General features: G+C 40.8%; 1 protein-coding gene across 1 annotated transcript in view; it reads left to right on the top strand.

Moving 5' to 3' along the window:
* The first annotated feature begins 492 nt into the window (after nucleotides 1–492).
* The window catches only part of LOC124613838 (LIM homeobox transcription factor 1-beta-like), a 123,939-nt gene continuing 102,700 nt past the window's right edge, over nucleotides 493–21,731 (top strand). The window contains exon 1 of the mRNA XM_047142561.1: nucleotides 493–844. Within this exon, the coding sequence (XP_046998517.1) occupies nucleotides 493–844 (352 nt within the window). The remainder of the gene's footprint in view (nucleotides 845–21,731) is intronic.

Raw genomic sequence — 21,731 nt, 5'->3', positions numbered from 1 at the left:
GTTTTTGACGGGCCAAGACAACTTCTTCATCGACTAATAAATAGCCCAGACTGGTGTACGACATGTTAGCCGTTTTCCTTTCGGCGCTGACGATACCGTATTAAACGACGTGAGCGGCTCGCGAGCTCCACTCGCGCGGGAGAACGAAGCGGTAACTAGGGGAGGGGGAAGGGGAGCGAGAAGGCGGCGAGGGAGGAGGAGGAGGAGGAGGCAGCTCCGGTCGCAGTCGCAGCGGGCGGGCGGTCGGTCGGTGACCGCGCCGCACTCGTCCGCGGGCACGTGCGGGCCGGCCCGTGTGTACTCGGCAAACACGGCGGGGAGGCGTGGCGGCGGCGCGTGGTGGGGGCCGCGCCACAGCCCGCCAATGGGAGCGCCCGGCGGGCGCCGCGGTGGGGGCCGGCCGCGACGCACTACTTGCCGCGGCGGAGGCGGCGGCCGGCGGCGCGCGGCGCCCGGCGTCCCGGCGCCAGAGCGCCGCCAGTGCGAGCCGACATGATCGAGCTGTACGGCCGCCAGCCGGACGCCCCGGCCGCCAAGATGGTCTCGCAGCAGCCGGCGCCGGCGCCGCCTCCTCAGCCGCCCCCGGCGTCGCAGCAGCCGCCGCCGCAGCCGCCGCCCCCGCAGCAGCCGCCGGCCGGCGCTCCGCCGGGCCCGGGAGCGGGCGCGGGGGCGCAGCCGCAGCCCCTGCACGCCTGCAACGGCGGCGCGCCTCACCCAGGTACGCGCGCCGCCGCCCAGACGCGCTGCCCTGTTTGTCAACAACCGCGCGGCGCTTCGCACCTGGCAGCGATCGCCGCTCAACAAGTCAGCGCCCTCCCTCCTCCCTGTAGTCACCACTCTGGCGGTAAGTCCGTCGTCTTCTCGCCTGCAGATCTCTCCAGTGCTAATTCAACCGTTCCTCGGTGCTAAGTTAGCTGAATTTTGTGCCAGTGCTTGACAGACACTGACAAAAATAACTCTTCAGGCTTTCCCGGCGAGATCCTGACATGTGGAATAATCGGGTCTACTGCCGGACGTTTGTGTCGCTCTGGCACAATATTTCGGCCACGTAACTCGTTGCCTTCTTCAGGTGCTACCTGAGACTGCCGTATTGCAGGATCTTGTCCAGTCTCAGGTAGCACCTGAAGAAGGCAACGGGCTTCGTGAGCCGAAATATTGTGCCAAAGCGACACAAACATCCGGCAGTAGACCCGATTATTCCACATGTACTGACAGAAAATGTTAACCATTTACTTTTTGTCTAAGCTTTTGCTGTCGACTTTTTAGAAAACTGTTAAATGACAGGTGATCGATGTAAGAAACCGAAAGTCGCTTCGTAAGAAATAAACAGTGTTTCTCAAAAGAAAACATTTCTCGTTACAGTCTTTACAATTTTCAAATTTATTTACTATTGGGCAATTTCTTTTTTCATTATTAACCAACATTCTGATAACCTCTACGCAACATATCACAATATAGTTAATGTGCAAATCAACCCTCCAGGCCACATGTGGAGCCACGCATAAACACTAACATGGTAGCCGGCCGCGGTGGTCTAGCGGTTCTAGGCGCGCAGTCCGGAACCGCGCGACTGTTACGGTCGCAGGTTCGAATCCTGCCTCGGGCATGGATGTGTGTTATGTCCTTAGGTTAGTTAGGTTTAAGTAGTTCTGAGTTCTAGGGGACTGATGACCACAGATGTTAAGTCCCATATTGCTCAGAGCCATTTGAACTAACATCATGTGTCAAACACAGACCGAATGCTTACAACGAATATCGGAGAATGATGTTCACCATAACTTATGTGTGTATTGAACAACGAATCACTCAAAGTCCACATTATTTCATATAGCAACAACAAAGTTGCTCTCTTGGTATGTACACATGCAGTCATATATACTTAAGTTACACTATACGTGGTTCTCCGACGTACACTGTAGACATTCTGTCTCTATTTGACACATATCAAGTTAGTAATTGTAACTGGACAGGCATGTGCGGTGGTGGATTGGTGGATTGCTTTGCGTCCTAAATGTCTTCCGGCATGTTACATAAAGGTGATATTAACGTTACTTGATAACGATTAAAGTCTAAATTCGCCAGTAGCAAATAGAACAGAAAATTGTGCAATGTTTTCATTTGAAATATATAAGAAGCCTGAAGAACCAAGTGCAAGCAAAATTATGAAATAATATTTTGCGATCAGGGAAGTGTTTCCAATGTAACATTTTCAATAGTATTCCGCGATGTCTTATCAGCGCTTGTAAGTCTTTTACATATACTTTTGCTCTCTCCCATTCGCTCTAGCATACCACTTTATTTCCTGATGTATCCACTTTATTTCCAATACCACTTTGTTGTACCGCAATTCAATACTTTGACTTTCTCCAACGCATGCAAATCATCACTATACAGTCTTACATTCCTGCTCGTCATAACTCCATTCCTGATTATGTAATTTTGCTTCTAGAAAAGCATAGTTCCATACACTATTCTTCCATGTGTTGTTCAGTTCTGACGTTTAACTTTTTTAAAAGTATAATGCTCTTTAGATCGTTCAATATGCTTTTCCCTTTATTACGGCGTTATTGTTACGGCTACTGCCATGAGGACAAACCTTAGAACTCGCAAAAAACAGTTCAGTGGCAATTTCATTTGATAGGTCTTGTCACAGTAGACAGGTAAATAAACACAAAGTGCTACAAAGTGGCTGCATCGCGGTTTGGTGCGACTATTAAAAATATTCACGTGCTTTACTGAATGTCATCTTGCCTAAGTGTTGATAAATACAAGATAAGTTGCTTGAGAAGGAATGAAAAATTTTCAGTTTTGTCCGATGATGGCAGGAATAACTTAAAATATATGAAGCTATCCAGCTCGCTTTAGTATGAAAAATCCGCAACACCCAGGACTCATTTCGGGAATTTATTTTCTTTATTAAAAAGTTAATCTAGTCGTTAATCTGCTGCTGTTCACTTGAGATTTAGCTTCGGCTATCATAAACTCACTTTCTGTGCGAAGTTTAGCGATAATTCCAGTCAACAGATTTTCCTGGTCTTTCTTGATTTCGACCACACCAGCCGCGTGACATGTGAAACTCGGTATCTGCCCCCGTCGCTGTTCCTCGCGTCCTTTTATTTCTCTTCTGGAATTTTCTTCCAGTTCCTCTGCTTTCTTCGATATCAGGTTAAGCAACAGTAAAGAACACGAACTTCTTTGTACTTGATCTCCCACTATTACAACACATTCATATGAATTGTAGGTCTACAGCAAATGTGCCTGGACCTTTACTTTACCCTCACTATTCTCTGTATTGCTAATATATTCTTCCATCTTACAGTGTAGAATTTTATTTCTCTAGTTACACACTTCTCTATACGCTACTCATTTCCATTCTAGTGCGCCAATTACTTTCTTGGTACTAAAATTGTCGAGCTCTTAAAATCCTTTGCTGCCTTCGCTTTAACTGCAGATCAAAGGATGTTATTCAATACTCGAAAATTATTGAGTTGGCTAAGATCGATAGAGACCGTATACAGATGCAACGTAATGATGTTGAATTGCGAAGTTGGAAATAGACGCGAATATGACACGGTACAGATGGGAGAGCTTACCTGTCGTGAAATGATTGTTGCGTGTACGTTTAGAAAATTAGCTCTGGCTAGGGGTGGCACGACAGGATAATGGAACGTAATTCTATTTATTTCGGATTCGGAACACTCTGCAAAGACTTTTAGCGTATTCCCCAGGTGAAATAAACTTCGCCTAACTTGGAAATTCAGATACAGTGCGCACTGGTTATCTATGAAAATGGATTAGAGAGGACATCTTCAAACACAATAGAAACACAAACGCTATGGAGATTGCTAGCTTTGAAAAAACTTGTGTCCAGACGAAGACCTTCCGAAACATGTGTTACGCAAGTAACTACTCCGAGGTTTGATGTAACTGTTAAAAATTACTTAGACAAAATGTAAATTTGCTCTAGTGAACAAGAGTTTCTCTTAAATGTTGATAAATGACAGATAATTTCCTTGAATAACATTCTGGCGCTGAATGTATGTATTAAATATCTAGGTGTGACGTAACGAAGAGATCTGGATCGAGATGAAGATATAGAATTAGATGTAGAGACGGCTATTGAAGGACTTGAATTTGGTGGGATGATTGTGGATAATCGCTGTGTACTTGAAAATCGCCTCCAAGACTAACGCACACTATTCTCGATTTAAACGTAAGTTTCTGTGATGTACGTGGACACGTTTGGGAAGCAGCGTTTGAAACAAGATGGAATAGGACTATCTTGCTCCTGTCGCATATCTCGCGGAACCAACGTGGAAACAGGATCAGAGATATCAACAGGCATACGTAGACATACAGTCACTTTACCACGTTCCTTTCGCTATTGCGAAGGGAATGGGAGAAACAAATACCATATGAAATTCCCTCCGTTAGGCATTTAGTATGACAGATAATGTATTTATGGTATTAGACATAAGCTAACATTACATTCAGTAACTACAAGAAAGCCGGCCGCGGTGGTCTCGCGGTTCTAGGCGCGCAGTCCGGAACCGCGCGACTGCTACGGTCGCCGGTTCGAATCCTGCTTCGGGCATGGATGTGTGTGATGTCCTTAGGTTAGTTAGGTTTAAGTAGTTCTAAGTTCTAGGGGACTGATGACCACAGCTGTTAAGTCCCATAGTGCTCAGAGCCAACTACAAGGAATGGACTCTGTTCTAATTGGAAACATGACGTTTTTATCAATAACAAGGATCTAGATGTTCTCCTAGATACACATACGTTTTTAACGTTACTGAACCGTGTAGAGGTTGATTATGTGATGATGTTACAAAGTTTCAGAGGTAATGGACAAGGACAGATGTATCTTTTTGAGGTAACGGTCCCTGGTCCAGAAACGACCGAGTCGAAAGTTATAAACGAAAATCGTCCTGAAGTCTCTGACAGTGGAATACATGTATCGGTACTGTTGTTGCTAAGATTTTAGGGTGGGCAACTGTCAAAGGAGATGGTATGAACCACAACAAGGAAAAATGTCCAGTAAACACGATCTCTAAAATATATAACTTAAGAGGTGTGAGCACTCCATCTTCGATACTGTGAAACATCCCTTTTCTACAGCAAGTTCTTTGTTTTCCATATATATGCAGAATGTAGTATGGACCAAAAGCAGAAAAAAAAGTCCAGTAAACATGGGTTATAAGAGCTATGAGCACTTGTTCATCTTCGCTACTGTGGGACACGTATCTTCTACTCAACATGTTCCCATAGCTATTAAGGTATGCATTTTACAGTCCATGTTTACTAGACTTTTTTTATTTGTTTCGATTCTTACTATCACCTCTGAAAGTTGTCTCTTACTTTCGACTAGGGCGTTTCTGGACCAAGGTTCCTTACCACAAATTGATACATTTTCGCTTCTCAGTCATCCTTGAAAGTGTGTAACATCATCACAGAGTCACCCTGTATATCATTACTCCTTGACAGAAGGCTTATTTTGTCGATTAAAAACATGTTCATATCACTGGCTTCCAATTGAATCAGTAGATACATACTCACAAATTAATTTTTCGTGTATTCCTGTGAGTAGTTTGGAATCTTATACTGCTCTTCTCAAACTTCTTCTTTGCCTTTGTGACGCGCCTATGTTCCCACTGTATTAACGCTCTGCTTCCGTACCACACGCTTTCACTTTCTTTATTGCCTGGGAAAGAGCAACACTTTAACACAATGTACAATCTGAATTCTTGGTATTTACATATGTCATATTTATCTCTTTTAAGGAACAGAACGATTAAAAACAAAGTGTTCATATTACTGGCTTCCAGCTGAATCAACAGATACATACTCACTAATTCATTTTTCGTATCTTCGTATGTGTGGTACATCTTGGAGATGTTTCAAAAAGTTGGCTTCAAGGCTGTAGCTTATATGTTGCGTGACAGCTGTCCATGTTCCTTCCGTTTACATCTTGCTTCCGTTTCTCATCGGTGCTCGTCCCACCCCCAGCCCTTATGGACAAACCGCCTTTCCTTAGCTCGAGATTTAACTTTTTCGGTAGTACGTTCGGTTTCATAAATGTTTATCGAGCGAGGTATCGCAGTCGTTAAACACTGGACTGTCACGGCAGAGGACGCTGGTTCAGTACGAGTACACGTGTCTAAGCTTTCCGAAGCTTTACCAAAATCGCTTAAGGCCGATTTCGTAATAGTTAATTTTAAGATAACACGCCTGTTTCCTCCTGCTCTCTTCCCCAATCCGAGCTACTGTTGTGTCTCCAATCACCTCCTTGCCAATGGGCTGTTAAAACCTAATCTTCGTTCCTTTCAACAATGATCTGTTTCTCATACCGCAAAACAAAGGAGATGACATGATAATCGGCGGTGGATCAGAGTGACTAGTGAAACTCGTATTTTATGAAGAACAGTGTTAACTTTACAGTACTCTATACAGATCATAAAATGAACACAGAGCTTACTTTGAGTAAATAAGTGTAGCTCTGACAGCTTTCACTAAAAACGTTTTTTTGGTTAAAATTGCTTTCATCGTTCCTGTATCTAAGTAACTCAGTATTTATGTAGGTATACCCTCGGTCTTCCGTCCTGCAAGATAGTTGTGCGTATCGCTTCTTACTTATTTTTTCAACGTCCTTTGAGTGCATCTCTCTTGGTACTGTTTACACTGATAAAATCTATTTCTGTCTATAGTCTTCCATTTCTTCAATGAAAAGTTTTATATTAGATTTTTTCCCCTCGGCAAACGAGCTTTTAGGTGAAAATTTAAATCTGTGTAAGGGTAAAAAAATATTACTAACATTTGTCCCAGGTAAATTGTAAGGGGCGACCAAAAAGTTTCCGTTCAAAGACAACATTCAGAGGCAACACTAACACCTTGCCTACATGTCGTTGCTTACGTGGCCGCATCGGGGTCGCACTGGGTTGCATATACGCTGCAGCACCGACAACGGTTTGATCGCCCCTTATGTAACTGTATCAAGAAATAATAGATACTACAATTGGCTATTTGGATCTGCAGAGATGGGATGGGATTTTTGTCTCAGATGTGGCTAGTTGTAACATAACGTTTATTTTTCAAAGCGACCCTGAAAAAAAGATGTAGAAAAGACGTCATAGCCAAGAATATCTTCCAAAAGAAATGTGCAGGAGAAATTTAAAAAATCTTGCGGCGTATATGAATTTTGGATCGCTGAGAAAAATTTACTTTCGCGTATATAAAAAACAGTCAACTAATAATATCATTCTGAGAGACCACCAAGCAAAGGCTGAAGGTTAACCGCTTCTCGTACGGAATTACCTGCTTTTGTGTAATGCGTTTGGTTACACATTCCTTTTATTTGTTCATTAATAAATACAAATGTACTTTCTTGTCTGTATTCCTCACTTACCCTCAATTCATCTGTTACTGTTTCTGCTTCTTCACTTATCGACTTCAGAGACAGACCTCTTCTGATTTTTTATTAGTTGTTCGATCTTACTTTGAGCAGTTTTTAATTTCCTTTAAACATTTTGTTCATTCCTTTCTTATCCCTTAGACTTTTAGTGCCCGATTACGAACAAATAGGCTAGCATTATACGTGTGTTTCTCGCTGGATACAACGTAGGCATTAGAATAATTTTAGCTGTAAGAAGAACGATCTGCCTTTGTGTGAATCACGCCCTCTCACTCGTTGGGTCAACACTAGGTTCACCCATAGTAACTTCGGTACTAAGCTTCCTCTCTTATCACATCGTTAAAACCACTCCGGGGTTTTAAAATTAACGAACTGAGAATTGTAAGCGATACGCTGCGGCAGATGTAAAGAATTTTACAAATCCGCCACCCTGAGACTGAGTTTGCCGTGTTCAATATTTTCTGTGAATGAAACTTCAGTTAATTAGGTACGTTTTACATTTAAATCCTTTTTACTATTTTATCGAGCGCAGCTTTTTGCACAACAAAACTTATTCATTTATATTTCGCAAGTGACAGCCTATTATAATAAACGGATAAGACTGGCACGGGAACTTAAAATAGTTGTTGAAATCAGCAAATATTAACATACGTGGTTATATAAGGGACTAACTTGCACTTCGCGAAAAATAGAAAAGCATATTTCGTACTTTCTGGTTTTTAATGACTGGAGTAATTCATTCTCCATCAATTCAAGGCCAATCTAGACTATACGCTATTTTTCGTAATCTTCTCGTTACGGGACAAGGCCCACGCAGTACTTGTGCTTATCATTACGTTTTTATTCCTTTCTGATATTTGTGACATTAATTGGCTCCTTTGATGGGTTCAGTTTTCTTCTACTCAACACGTAAATAGCGTTGTGTTTCAGGTTTACAAAACTGCAACTTGCATTCCCCGCAACAATCGCCTTATGCTCGTGTCTGTTGTTTCTGTCTCATCTGTGGATTAGTTTAGTCGTGCCGACGTCGTGGTCAGCATTCTCTGAGCATATTCTTTGTTCAAGCTTTTTGTCCTCCTTACTTTATACAAATCAACTCAAAGGCGGCAAAAATCACACAGATACTTCGTTTGGTAACAGGTGTAGCGCAGAAAAATCGAATGGAAGATCCGTTACAATATTATTTTTTTAAATCAAAATAAACATCTTTAATTCACTGCAATTCCAGATAGTTTTTACCCTCAGCCATTTAAATTTGTAGAGAAATTATTTTCCACAAAACAGATGATTCTACCATTAACAAAAGTAATGTGATATCATGATTTCTTCTTTAGAGGAACGTCTGGTCGCGATCAGCTTTCAAATTTCATCTCACAATTTAATACTCTTGCAGAATGTGCTGTAACAATAAATTATTCATTGTAACATTTGAGCTTTATTGTATTAACTTCATAATAATTGTTTTCATTGAAATGTAAGCGTACGAGAAGAAAATATCAGATTCATGAATATTTTTTTAAGCACAGAAGTTTGTACAAGATGTTTTTTGGTACTTTACAGCTGATCTGGTCTAGAAAAACATTATTGCCTCATTGTTTCGTTTGTTAACACGACGCTGCAGTGACAATACTCCGAAACCTGCACTAGCATAATTACTATTGTTACAAAGCAGCTGATGGTATCCACATAACTAGTTACATAATTTATTAGCATACAGATTATTCGACCACTCTATCATGTTGACATGGAGCGAATCACTTTTCAGGCCATTCCACTCTATTCATCACCATAGATACATCACACCTTCCATTTAAAAATAAATGCTGCAAATATTTTCATTTAACAACACCGGAATGAATGTTTTTGTCTTACGCTACAAACTCTTGACGCTTCTAATAGAAGCTCGCCAGTAGATTGTCAGGTCTTGTCACGAAGAACTATTTTTCAAGTTACTTTTAACGTCAACTTTGTCATCGCTCAGATATTTTGCTACATTCGATAAATAATTCTATTTTTTATTGCTATATTAAGCCTCCATTCTCTTAACTAGGGGTTGTTGGAATAAATAACAACAACAAAATATTTTTGCTCATATGTTACTTGTGACCACTATTATTTTTCTGAACTGTGACGAGTTACCTAAAACAAATTCCATAATACAGGTATATTGTGATGTGGGAGTTTCAGTGCGGGTCATTAGAATAATTTTCCAAAATAAATATACTAGAACTCCAGAAAAACGAATTGATGTTCTGCGTGATGTAATTGAAAGGAGATCGAAGTTTCTTGAATACAAGATTTGTAAAATATCAAGTGAAGGCATTTTTTTATCCGAATCAGAAAGGAAACTAAAGCCGACGTCTGTTTCATTTTAAAGTCTCCTCTTCCTCTTTCCTCAAAATTACTGAATGTTTTGCCAAATTTACTAACGTCAGATCGTCTACTACACTCCTCAGTAGTGTTCTGGCAATTGTTGTTCTGCACTGTAAATAACGTCTTTGTTCGAAATTGAGAGATCGTTTGGAGTGAACATTAAATACTAATTACATAGTCTGCTCCTCTACATTTGCCAAAATTGGGTACAAAATTGTATTGTTTACTTGCCATTGAAAACCATGTCTATACTGCACACACATATAATGCGTGTTACAGTTCTGTATTTCTCCGCTCAGGGACTGGGTGCTGTGTTGTCCTAATCATCATCATTTCATCCCCATTTACGCGCAAGTCGCCGAAGTCGCGTCAGATCGAAAGACTTGCACCCGGCGAACGGTCTACCCGACGGGAGGCCCTAGTCACAAGACCACAAGACATTACTTTCTTTTTTTTTTTTTTTTTACAGTTCTGTATTATGTCACTTGCAAAACCCATTCGTTCAGGTCGTTGTATGGTAAATAGAAGATCACTTAAATTTTTTGCTAGCATTGGATTAGTCACTGAAAATGGTGATCAGAAGCAACTTTTTTCTCTGGTAGAGACACTCAGTGTGCGCACTTCGTGCAGCCTCTCATTACCAAAACGATTCAGTTGAACTGTAAGGTACTTTTGGTGGGCGGTCTAGACCTCGGTGGTACCATTTCGTGATACAAACATCACTAAACATGATACCTGCGTTTCATAGATATTAGTCTACTGTCGTACTATATTTCTGTAATCAGTATCCGAAAAAACTAATGTACGAGTATAGTAACTGTTGCCCGAAAATCTGGGTGAACAAGTGAATTAATGAAGATCTTGTAGGTCGTGGTGGTTCGAAACATTTGTCTGTCGAACGCCTGCACTATAGTATAAGTAAACCGCTTTGTTCCCAAGAAGTACTGAGAAAGGTTTTTCACTTAATACTTCTCTTTATTTAGAAAATATGGGTTGGCACGCTTGAAATGTACAGGAACAGCATCAGAGTGCTATAGTTTTGTATGTGTGTGAGTCTGAGTGTGTGTGTGTGTGTGTGTGTGTGTGTGTGTGTGTGTATGTGCCTTTTTTCCTTTTTTTCTATTTTTTGGTCATTTAGATTTAAATACTCTCTTATAAAGTGGTCATAACGATAAAATTACATCCAACGAGCCAATAGGCGTTATCATCTAATATCTTGTTATTGTACAAATGCTATAATTAAACTGCCTTTGTAATGAATTAATTTACATCTACATAAACCTGCTCTCTTAGAAATTGTATTGGTTTAAAGATGACTTGGAAAAGGTATAACAGATGTTTGTTCATCAGCATGTTTGATATATACGTGACAATACGTAATTTCCATGGTGCAGTCTTGACCGTAACGTTGCAATTAACCACAGGCTCAAGACAATATCAGCATCATAGTAGCCCTATATAACATCAGCTCATACATCATCTTCATTGCCCTTTTATTTTTTCCCACACATTAACACGCAATCAAGACAATGAAGCTCTAGCCTAGCTTTTCTTCAGATGGCACCGTGACACACGTAGAACTGACGATAAAAATTGACGCATTCTGCAGGGGATATTTCTTTCTTGCTGGAAATTTTCTCGTAAACAACACGTGCGCGCACACACACACACACACACACACACACACACACACAAGCACACACACACACACACACACACACACACACACACACACACACACACACAATCAGCTTCACGTTTTCGGTATCATAGCATATTCCTTTTAATGGCTGTACATGTCTGTCATTGTCATCCACAGTTGTAACTGTTATTCTCTGCTAATAGACTTTCTTCGTTAACGATATTGGTTGTACTGAATGAATATGTATTATATTTCAACAATAACATATGATTCCAATCCACTGCTAAACAAGAACAGCCAGTATTTTGATCACTAGACTAACTGCTAGTTAAAACGACAAACGAAGTGTGTGTACTGCACTCATTGTCAGTAATGAATATGCATTCCTAGTGAAATATGCTACCCTCTCTTTTAGCACAAATGAAACATTGAAGTATTAATTAAACTAGAGTTTTCGTTCATCTCTCAGGGTAGGAGAACGCCATGAGCATTTACTTTACAGAAAATATGTTGTAAAAGATGACTTATTTATCTTAGGCAACAGTCGACATTTTCATATCGTTAGCAGTATCACCACCACAGTCATTAAAATGACTTATCTGAGTCTTTATTTCACCATGTGCGAAAACAAGTATAGGATAAAATTTTGCGACTCATAAAACTTAGCAACATTCGAAATTGTGCGCTAGCATTTTTCAACGTGTGGCCAATCAAATACTGAATTCCTGGTGCAGATAAGTTTCCGAAAGTCGTCAAAATGGCCATGATGAAGAGTGCAGTGGGCGTCCGTCGGTGATCAGTTGTGAACTTGTGACAAACTTCCAGTGCAAGCGGCGGAGTTCTGTAATATTTGGAAACTTTGTTGGTCCTACGTTCTGACAAGTATCTTAATTTCAGCAGTGACTATATTGAGAAGGAGCTCAGTGGGTGCTGTATCTGTCGCAGTGAGTCATTTTTAATCAGCCAGGTACTGACATGTTCCAACGAGTGTTTGCATCCGACATTTCTTCGTGTATGCCGTCCTAGCGAAACGTACTCTATAGATGACAGACTAGAAATATTACAGAGAAGAACAAAACATAGATCCAATAAAAAGCGATGAAACTTGAAAATTAAGAAACAACGCTGAAATACAGCAAAAGACAGAAATAATACGGAAAATGACAGTGATCCGTTTTTGGGACATTCATACAAATAAATGACAACAGTCAAACAAAACTGATCTTTCAATACCTCTGGGACAAGAAATTAGCGACAAGCTTAATCTGAAGAATTTAAAAATATTTAGAGGTACAAAACGTAAAAAAAGACAAATAACAGAAAATGATATTTTCGAAAGAAAATGTTTGTAATATCCTGAACAAAGAGGAAAGAAAGGCACATGGAGTGAAAAGATGAAGGAATTCTGGAGGGGAAAACAAAAACAAGTGAGAAGCAATTGAAACTAGCTTTTGGTTCCTGTCTTTCCATAACCGAATGAGAAAATACACAACAGTGGTTTCTCGTAACTATCTACCCTTCGGTAAAAATGTCTTCTGCCTGTCTGTCGGTCCTTGCCGTCACAGAACCCTGCGGTTCCTCATTTTAGAAGGCCACCAGACTTTACACTACCGGGAACAGCTACCAATCCCGCAGCGTATTATGAGCATGTCGATGACTACGCAAATTTATCAAAATAACTGAAGAAGCATTCTGACATCTGGTGACATTCGCACAACAATATGCGAATGCATGTTGCAAGACCGGAGACGACGACTGGTCTGTTGGAACACATTTCATATCAAACGAGGAATTTAAGGGCTCCGCAACAAGTGATCGACATATGTTTTTAAAAAAGGATCTAAGTAATAGGGTACATAATTACGACCAATTTCTTAGCCTCTATCACTGTTATATCGAAATTAGGTCAATACAAGCGGTCACTGTTGGTATATAGCGATAGGGCTCGACATAGGTTGCTGTCTTCTTGCAGACGGGTTAGAACAGCCCTTAAAACCGTTGCGATCAATGTCTCAGTCGCCAGAGATTAGATTAGATCATAGACCCAAAAAATGAAATGATTCTCTTGGGTGTGGATCTTGAAGATTATATCGAAAATTAGTCACTACAGTATGGTTTCACAATATATTATTTCAGTCTTTCTCATTGCAGCTGTTAATATATTTTTCATACGAGTTTATAATGTATTTTAAATGCTAACTTTTTAGGTTATGCTTTACCGTGACTATTATAGACATTAAATGAAACGATAAACTCACTGTTACCAGTAACTGCGTATTTATCTCCACGACACTTTTCTAAGGTTTACACCTCCGTCATCAGGTGGATTTACAGTTGTTAGTATGACATGTGTGCGTATTGTGTGTGTGTGTGTGTGTGTGTGTGTGTGTGTGTGTGTGTGTGTGTGTGTGTGAGCGTGTTGTGTCACAGTTGTTTCTGGAGGAGCTTGTGACACTGTCTAGTGGAGAAACAAAATATGACAGTATACATGTGATGTGTTACGACAGTGAAAGAAACCTCCGACCCCTACAGCAACTGAGAGATATATACTACACAAATTAATAGGTGATGGCACTGATCCCCCATAGTACACAAAACAGGTCAGGTCACTGTTGCAGAAGCAGCCAAATTTAAAAGATACCAAAATCCCCAAGACTGGCAAAGTTTTGCAGAAGTTCGAAATTTAGCGCGTACTTCAGTGCGAGATGCTTTCAATAACTTCCACAACGAAATTCTGTCTCGAAATCTGGCAGAAAACCCATACATAAAGCACACCACTGGCAAGATGCAATCAATACCTTCACTGCGCGATAACAACGGTGAAGTCACTGATGACAGTGCACTAAAGCAGAGTTATTAAACACGGTTTTCCGAAACTCTTTCACCAAAGAAGACGAAGTAAATATTGCTGAAGTCCAATCAAGAATAACTGCCAAGATGAGAAACATTGAAGCAGATATCCTCGGTGTAACCAAACAACTTAAATCACTTAATAAAGCCAAGGCCACCGGTCAGTTTCCTCTCAGAATATACTGATACAATAGCTCCATATTTAGTAATTATATAAATCGCTCACAGAAAGATCCGTACCTAAATGCTGGAAAATTGCTCGAGTCACACCAATACCCAAAAAGGGGAGTAGGAGTAATCCGTTGAATAAGAGGTCCATATCACTAACGTGATTTGCGGTAGGGTTTTGGAACAGATACTGTATTCGAACATTATGAAGTACCTCGAAGAAAACGATTTACTGACACATAGTCAGCACTAAATCAGAAAACATCGTTCTTGCGAAACACAACTAGCTCTTTATACTCATGGAGTAATGAGTGATATCGGCAGGAGAAGTGAAATTGATTCCATATTTTTAGAGTTCCAGAACGCTCTCGACACCGTTCCTCAAAAGTGTCTTCTATCCAAACTGCGTGCCTATGGAGTATCGCCTCACTTGTGCGACTGGATTCGTGATTTCCTGTCAGAAAGGTCACAGTTCGTAGTAATAGACGAAACATCATCGAGTAAAACAGAAGTAATATCCGACGTTCCCCAGGGAAGTGCTATAGGCCCTCTATTGTTCCTGACCTATATTAAAACATAGGAGACAATCTAAGTAGCCGTCTTGGATTGTTTGCAGATGATGCTGTCTTTTACTGCCTTGTAAAGTCATCAGATGACCAAAACGATTTAGATAAGATATCTGTATGGTGCTAAAAGTGGCAATTGACCCTGAATAAAGAAAAGTGAGAAGTTATTCACGTAAGTACTAAAAGGAATCCGCTAAATTTCGATTATGCGATAAGTCACACTAATCGGAAGGCTGTAAATTCAACTAAATACTGAGCGTTTACAATTACAGATAACCGAAATTGGAACGATCACGCAGATAATGTTGTGGGTAGAGCAAACGAAAGACTGCGATTCATTGGCAGAACACTTAGAAGGTGCAACAGGTCTACTAAAGAGACTGCTTACACCACGCTTGTCCGCCCTATTCTGGAGTACTGCTGTGCGGTGTGGGATCCGCATCACGCGGGACTGACGGATGACATCGAAAAAGTACTAAGAAGGGCAGCTCGTTTTGTATTATCGCGAAACAGGGGAGATAGTGCCAGAGACATGATACGTGAATTGGTGGCAATCATTAAAACAAAGGCGTTTTTCGTTGCGACGAGATCTTCTCACGAAATTTGAGTCACCAGTTTTCTCCTCCGATTGCGAAAACATTCTGTTGGCAGCCACCTACTTAGGGAGAAATAATCATCACGATAAAATAAGAGAAATCAGGGTTTCGCACAGAAAAATTTAAGTGCTCGTTTTTGCCGCGCGCCGTTCGTGAGTAGAACGGTAGAGAGACTGCTTGAATGTGGTTCATTGATATCTCTGCCAGGCACTTTATTGTGAATTGCAGAGTAATCACGTAGTTGTAGATGTACTCTGTTTTACTTATTTTATTCTTACCGTTATATATACGTTTAGCGTTTTTTCAAAAGAAACCCAAAACCATCTTCTGAAATAATGTTTTGTTTCTGCACTAGACAGTGCCAGAAGTTCCTCCAAAAAATGTAACACAATACACACACACACACACATGTCGTACTAACAAATGTAAATCAACCGGATGATGAAGGTTTAAACCTTAGAAACGCGTCGTGGAGATGACTAATTAGTGACTGGTAACAGCAAACTTGTCGTTTCATTTAATGTATTTTATGTCAGTATTTACCCCTAATCAAAAGCTAGTAATAGGAAACTTCTATGGATATTGCCAACGAGGACACAACAGACTTTCAGCCACTAATGGTAAGATTAAAACTGTGTGGCATGACGCTGGACATCACTAACTAAGCGAAGAAGCAATGTTCAGAGTGGCCGGTCCAGCAAATAGTCAGTGATGCACGGCATGTGCAGGGTGATTCCGTGATGATGTTAAAAGGTTATCAGAGATGATGTAAAAGAGTAAATGTACCAATTTCAAGTAAGGGATCCTAGTCCGGAGACGACCGAGTCGAAAGCTATAAGCGAAAATCGTTCCGATACCTCCGACAGTGGGCCTATTCTGCTACAAGCCACCTGCTCTGCACATTTTGAGAGCAGGTAGTATGGACCAAAACAAGAAAAAAGTGTCCGTTAACACGGGCTCTAAAATGTATTTGTTCAAGTGCTCATAGCTCATAAGGCATGCTCTTTGCAACCCATGTTTACTGGACTTTTTTTTCTTGTTTTGGTCCGTATCACCTCCTCCCAAAATATGCAAGGCATAGAGCTTGCACACAGCTTTGGTCGTCTCCGAACTAGGGTCCCTTACCTCAAACTGAAACATTCACCCTTTTCCATCATCTCCGAAAGTTTTTAACATCATCACGGAATTGAACAGTACCACAGTCTGTTCCAGTGTTAGACATTCTTGTGGATGTCTATTCAATACAGGCACAAAGAGTATTTCACAGCACTGCGATTACTTTTATTTCAACTCTTTTCTCTTTGTGTCATACATTTCGTATAACTATATCCACGTGTTATTCTCTAAAATGTTTTCGTACCTACCAGCAGAATTCGGATAGTAAACAGTCTTAACGATTTGATACTCTTATCAGTCAGGATGATTCGAATAGTATAGCTGGAGCTCTCACGCACGAGTTTCATTCCTCACGCAGTTGTACAGAAAATGTACTAAGGCACACGTGCTCACTGCTTTTCAGTACACTCACCGCGCACCTCCAGACACTGGTTTCATCGATTCACACGGACAACAAGGACTCAGTAGAAATGTCTTCTATAACCGTTACAGCCAAGTTATGACTTGGTCATGTTGTAGGAAAAGGCTAAGGAAGCGACAATCCAACGCAGCCGGAATCGCAGCGTATGCAAGACATTCCTTCAGAATCGTCAAAGATGACTCAACGTTGTATTCTCAGAAAAAAATGTTATGGAACTCCTCGGAGACTAGTTTCTGATTTTTATGCTACTAGTCGTTTTAACGAAGATGCTCATGTATTGCTTATAAAGCCCTAACAGCCTCCATCTATCCCCCACCTCGGCTTAGAATCTATAAACTGAGACTGGGGTTCCACATGATTTTCGCTCTCTTTCTCAACGTAGCCTGACTGCTCTTTGAAAATACGATACATTCATGTTCAATTTTAATAATCAACAGTTTTGTAAAAATATCTCCAGGACAGATAAGTGCAGACGACTGGCTTTCGTCTTGTCTGTGCGTTCTACTAGACACTCTCCTAGGTGTATTGCCTGTAAGCAGTCTTAATGTTCAAACTCGTGCATCATCAGTGCATTACATTACTACTGGGACGCATGCTTAACTTTTTGAATCTTTCATAGACAAGTGTATCAAATTGATCAGAAATATTATATTGTGTCACCTAATGTAATATTTTAACTATATTGGCCTTCGTCTGTATCTGTGCTGTAAGATCGAATGATATGTAGAGGTAGTTTTCCCAATCATGCATTTCTCGCCCACCTAATTTTTCATTCATATCGTCAACGCCATCTTTCGGTATACATATTGACAATCTCCTGTTTCCAGTTTATGTAACACTACACTGCACAAAACAATAGCTACTATCGTAACCATAATCAGTTGGAATAGAAATATGTCCCAACATGAATTGATAGCTATCCTGTCGTCTTTTATGTTGAAAAAATAATTCATTTCTCTGCTGGTGGTTTTCAGTGAACTGTAAACCATTAGTCCTCTGGCATGACTACAAACGTTCCGATTTTTGGTTGCCAAAGACGTCTACAGTTATACATTAGTGAGAGAACGCAGAGACTACCCTTTCTCTTGATGTCTGTTACGCGTCGCTTCATAACGTTGCTGCGGATCATACTTCACAGGTCGCCTTATTGCTTATTGTCCGGTCTTATTCTAATGTGACATTTAAATAAGTCCAACCAAATTATCTGTATAGTCACTAGCTAATCGAAAACGTTTCCTACCATAAGAACTGCTTATAGAATTTCAAATAAAATTCTCTCGAGATCAACAAGTCAATGATATGACAATGTTTATGGAACCTTAGGCCATTAGCTAGGAGACTCCTTTCTCGTTAATTAAGCTTCCGTTGTTTCTTCTTACTTGCTTAGAACAATGGCTGCACAATAAAGAAGACAAGAGACGTCAGTTTTCTGCTCCATCGAATGACAATGAAGCCGCGCGACAGCCTGGGGTGTTTCCCCGGCACTGTGCGTTCTTCCCTATCGATCACCCACTGTCGCTTGCGCCCCCTACAGTAGCAGGCTCGGCTGCCACCTTCACAATATGTTCCCCGATTCCTTTCGCATCACAGCCTCCCCCTGCGGATTTCTTTGCGTGGCAGATGAAAACGATGGCGCTTCCCATAGCACTCGGTGAAACCGCTGTTGCGAAACGGTTCGTAATACGGGGGACTTTTGTTGGGATTTCTTCCACATCTAGGCTTACGTACCGGATTTGATTTTTAAGGAGATGTGCGAGAATACGTACTCCACTTTTTCACGTCCCAAGTGGTCCAACGACAGGGAAGACACCACTTCTTTTCCTGCATTGATAATCCTTCTTTTTCTTATGTTTATGTTCCCTCTCTTTGCCAAATTTTTCTGCATATTTAATGTCATATGGTTCCATTTCCACTGAATTATGATACTATTTGAGTTTTTAGTAATGAACTCTAGACGAAATTCTCTACCATTTCTTCACAGTACTTTTTGAGTAATTGGACTTCAATTACTCATTTTTATCACACTATCTTTAGAACCAATAAAAGTTATTCTTCAGTAACTATTCATTGTCACTTAAAGAAGATTCTGACTGGGTGTTGTGTGCTGTCCTTAGGTTAGTTAGGTTTAAGTAGTTCTAAGTTCTAGGGGACTGATGACCATAGATGTTAAGTCCCATAGTGCTCAGAGCCAAAGAAGATTCATTTAAGTTGAGACTGTTGTAATCTCACTTCCCCTTCACGTTTCTTATCACACTAAGATTTGCTCATCGTCCGTCTTTTAATTTTATTAATTTCTTTTATTGTCAATTCTTCCTGAAACGCCTAACAGTCTAAGAATTCACAGATGACCTTCTACCGCCGCACCTCAACTTCTTTTGTTGTGTTTAACCTGTAGTTGATGCACCTTATGGAAAGTGAAACTAGCACAAATTTCAGTTTAAAACCATCATCAGATATTAGGATCGTTACTAGGTTGATACTGTTGAGACCAGAAGAATCCAGTTTTTAATTATTACTTTGTGCTAAGTTAGTATTTGAGAAACTACGCGTCAGAAATGTGTTGTCATTTAAGTAAACATACAATAGCGTAACAGTTTGACTGATCTTCACAGAAAATTAATATGGCACACATAACATGTTACAGGTGTATCAGAGTGTAGAGGAATGAAACGAAATCAAAAATAGCACTGGAAAAAATGTGTAGATAAGTAAATTTAAGCCGATAGCAATGTCAAGTATAAGGTAGGGCCCGGTTTCAATGGGAAATCGTGCACTCATTAATGATTCAAAGAATCTTCAGATATTGGAAATTTTCTACTTCAATGAATCCACCCAAGTCGTAAATATTACATCTCTTAATGATTCATAAATGTTTTAACTAATGTAATCACAAAAAATCTAAGAAGCTAAGCTACGAGGTCCTACATATGAAACTTAGGCTGTAGCACGTAGCCGAAAACGCAATTCCACCGTAGAGTTTTTGATACTTAACAGTCAAAAAAAATGGTTCAAATGGCTCTGAGCACTATGGGACTTAACATCTTAGGTCATCAGTCCCCTAGAACTTAGAACTAGTTAAACCTAACTAACCTAAGGATATCACGCACATCCATGCCCGAGGCAGGATTCGAACCTGGGACCGTAGCAGTCCCGCGGTTCCGGACTGCAGCGCCTAGAACCGCACGGCCACCGCGGCCGGCACTTAACAGTCGTTCCAGCAACTACAACACATGCAGGAGTTCACTTGTCCTGGTGAGGCGTATCTCGGAAAACCCAGTGTCTGTCACTCGTTGGCAGCACTGAGAGATGGGAAACATAATATGTGTACAACTTGTGGTATCCAGCCCTTATTTCCTCAGGGATTCACGTCGAAACAGGTTCAGCGTCCTTTGCATAGTTCAGATTCATTATACGGGTGATTCAAAAAGAATACCACAACTTTAGGAATTTAAAACTCTGCAACGACAAAAGGCAGAGCTAAGCACTATCTGTCGGGGAATTAAGGGAGCTATAAAATTTCATTTAGTTGTACATTTGTTCGCTTGAGGCGCTGTTGACTAGGCGTCAACGTCAGTTGATGCTAAGATGGCGACCGCTCAACAGAGAGCTTTTTGTGTTATTGAGTACGGCAGAAGTGAATCGACGACAGTTGTTCAGCGTGCATTTCGAACGAAGTATGGTGTTAAACCTCCTGATAGGTGGTGTATTAAACGTTGGTATAAACAGTTTACAGAGAATGGGTGTTTGTGCAAAGGGAAAAGTTCTGGACGGCCGAGAACGAGTGATGAAAATGTAGCACGCATCCAGCAAGCATTTGTTCGCAGCCCAGGAAAATCGACTCGCAGATCTAGCAGAGAGCTGCAAATTCCACAATCAACTGTATGGAGAGTCCTACGAAACAGGTTAGTTATGAAACCTTATCGTCTGAAATTGGTTCAAGCACTGTCTGCAGCTGATAAGATTAAAAGAATCGATTTCTGTGATTTTATCCTTGCTCAAATGGAAACAGATGAATCTTTCGTTTCAAAGATTGTGTTTAGTGATGAAGCAACTTTCCACACTAACGGGAAAGTCGACCGTCACAATGTCTGTATATGGGGCACTGAGAATCCGCGGGAAACAACTCAGTATGAACGTGACTCGCCTAAGGTGAACGTTTTCTGTGCCATTTCAGCCAATAAAGTTTTTGGTCCCTTTTTCTTCGAAGGTGCTACTGTAACTGGACTACAGTATCTGGAGATGTTAGAGAATTGGCTGTTCCCTCAGCTCGAACAAGAAGCACAACAATTCATATTTCAGCAGGATGGAGCGCCACCACATTGGCGCTTATCTGTCCGTAACTACCTGAACGAGGCGATGAATCGGCCGCCAGGCAGCCCGTGACAGAGCACTTCATCACTGGCCTCCAAGAAGCCCTGATCTTACCCCCTGCGATTTTTTCTTATGGGGGTATGTTAAGGATATGGTGTTTCGGCCACCTCTCCCAGCCACCATTGATGATTTGAAACGAGAAATAACAGCAGCTATCCAAACTGTTACGCCTGATATGCTACAGAGAGTGTGGAACGAGTTGGAGTATCGGGTTGATATT

Source organism: Schistocerca americana, chromosome 4, assembly GCF_021461395.2.
Source record: "Schistocerca americana isolate TAMUIC-IGC-003095 chromosome 4, iqSchAmer2.1, whole genome shotgun sequence".
Classification (NCBI taxonomy): domain Eukaryota; kingdom Metazoa; phylum Arthropoda; class Insecta; order Orthoptera; family Acrididae; genus Schistocerca; species Schistocerca americana.
The sequence above is the reverse complement of the archived record's forward strand: the minus strand, read 5'-3'. Positions and strand labels throughout refer to the sequence as shown.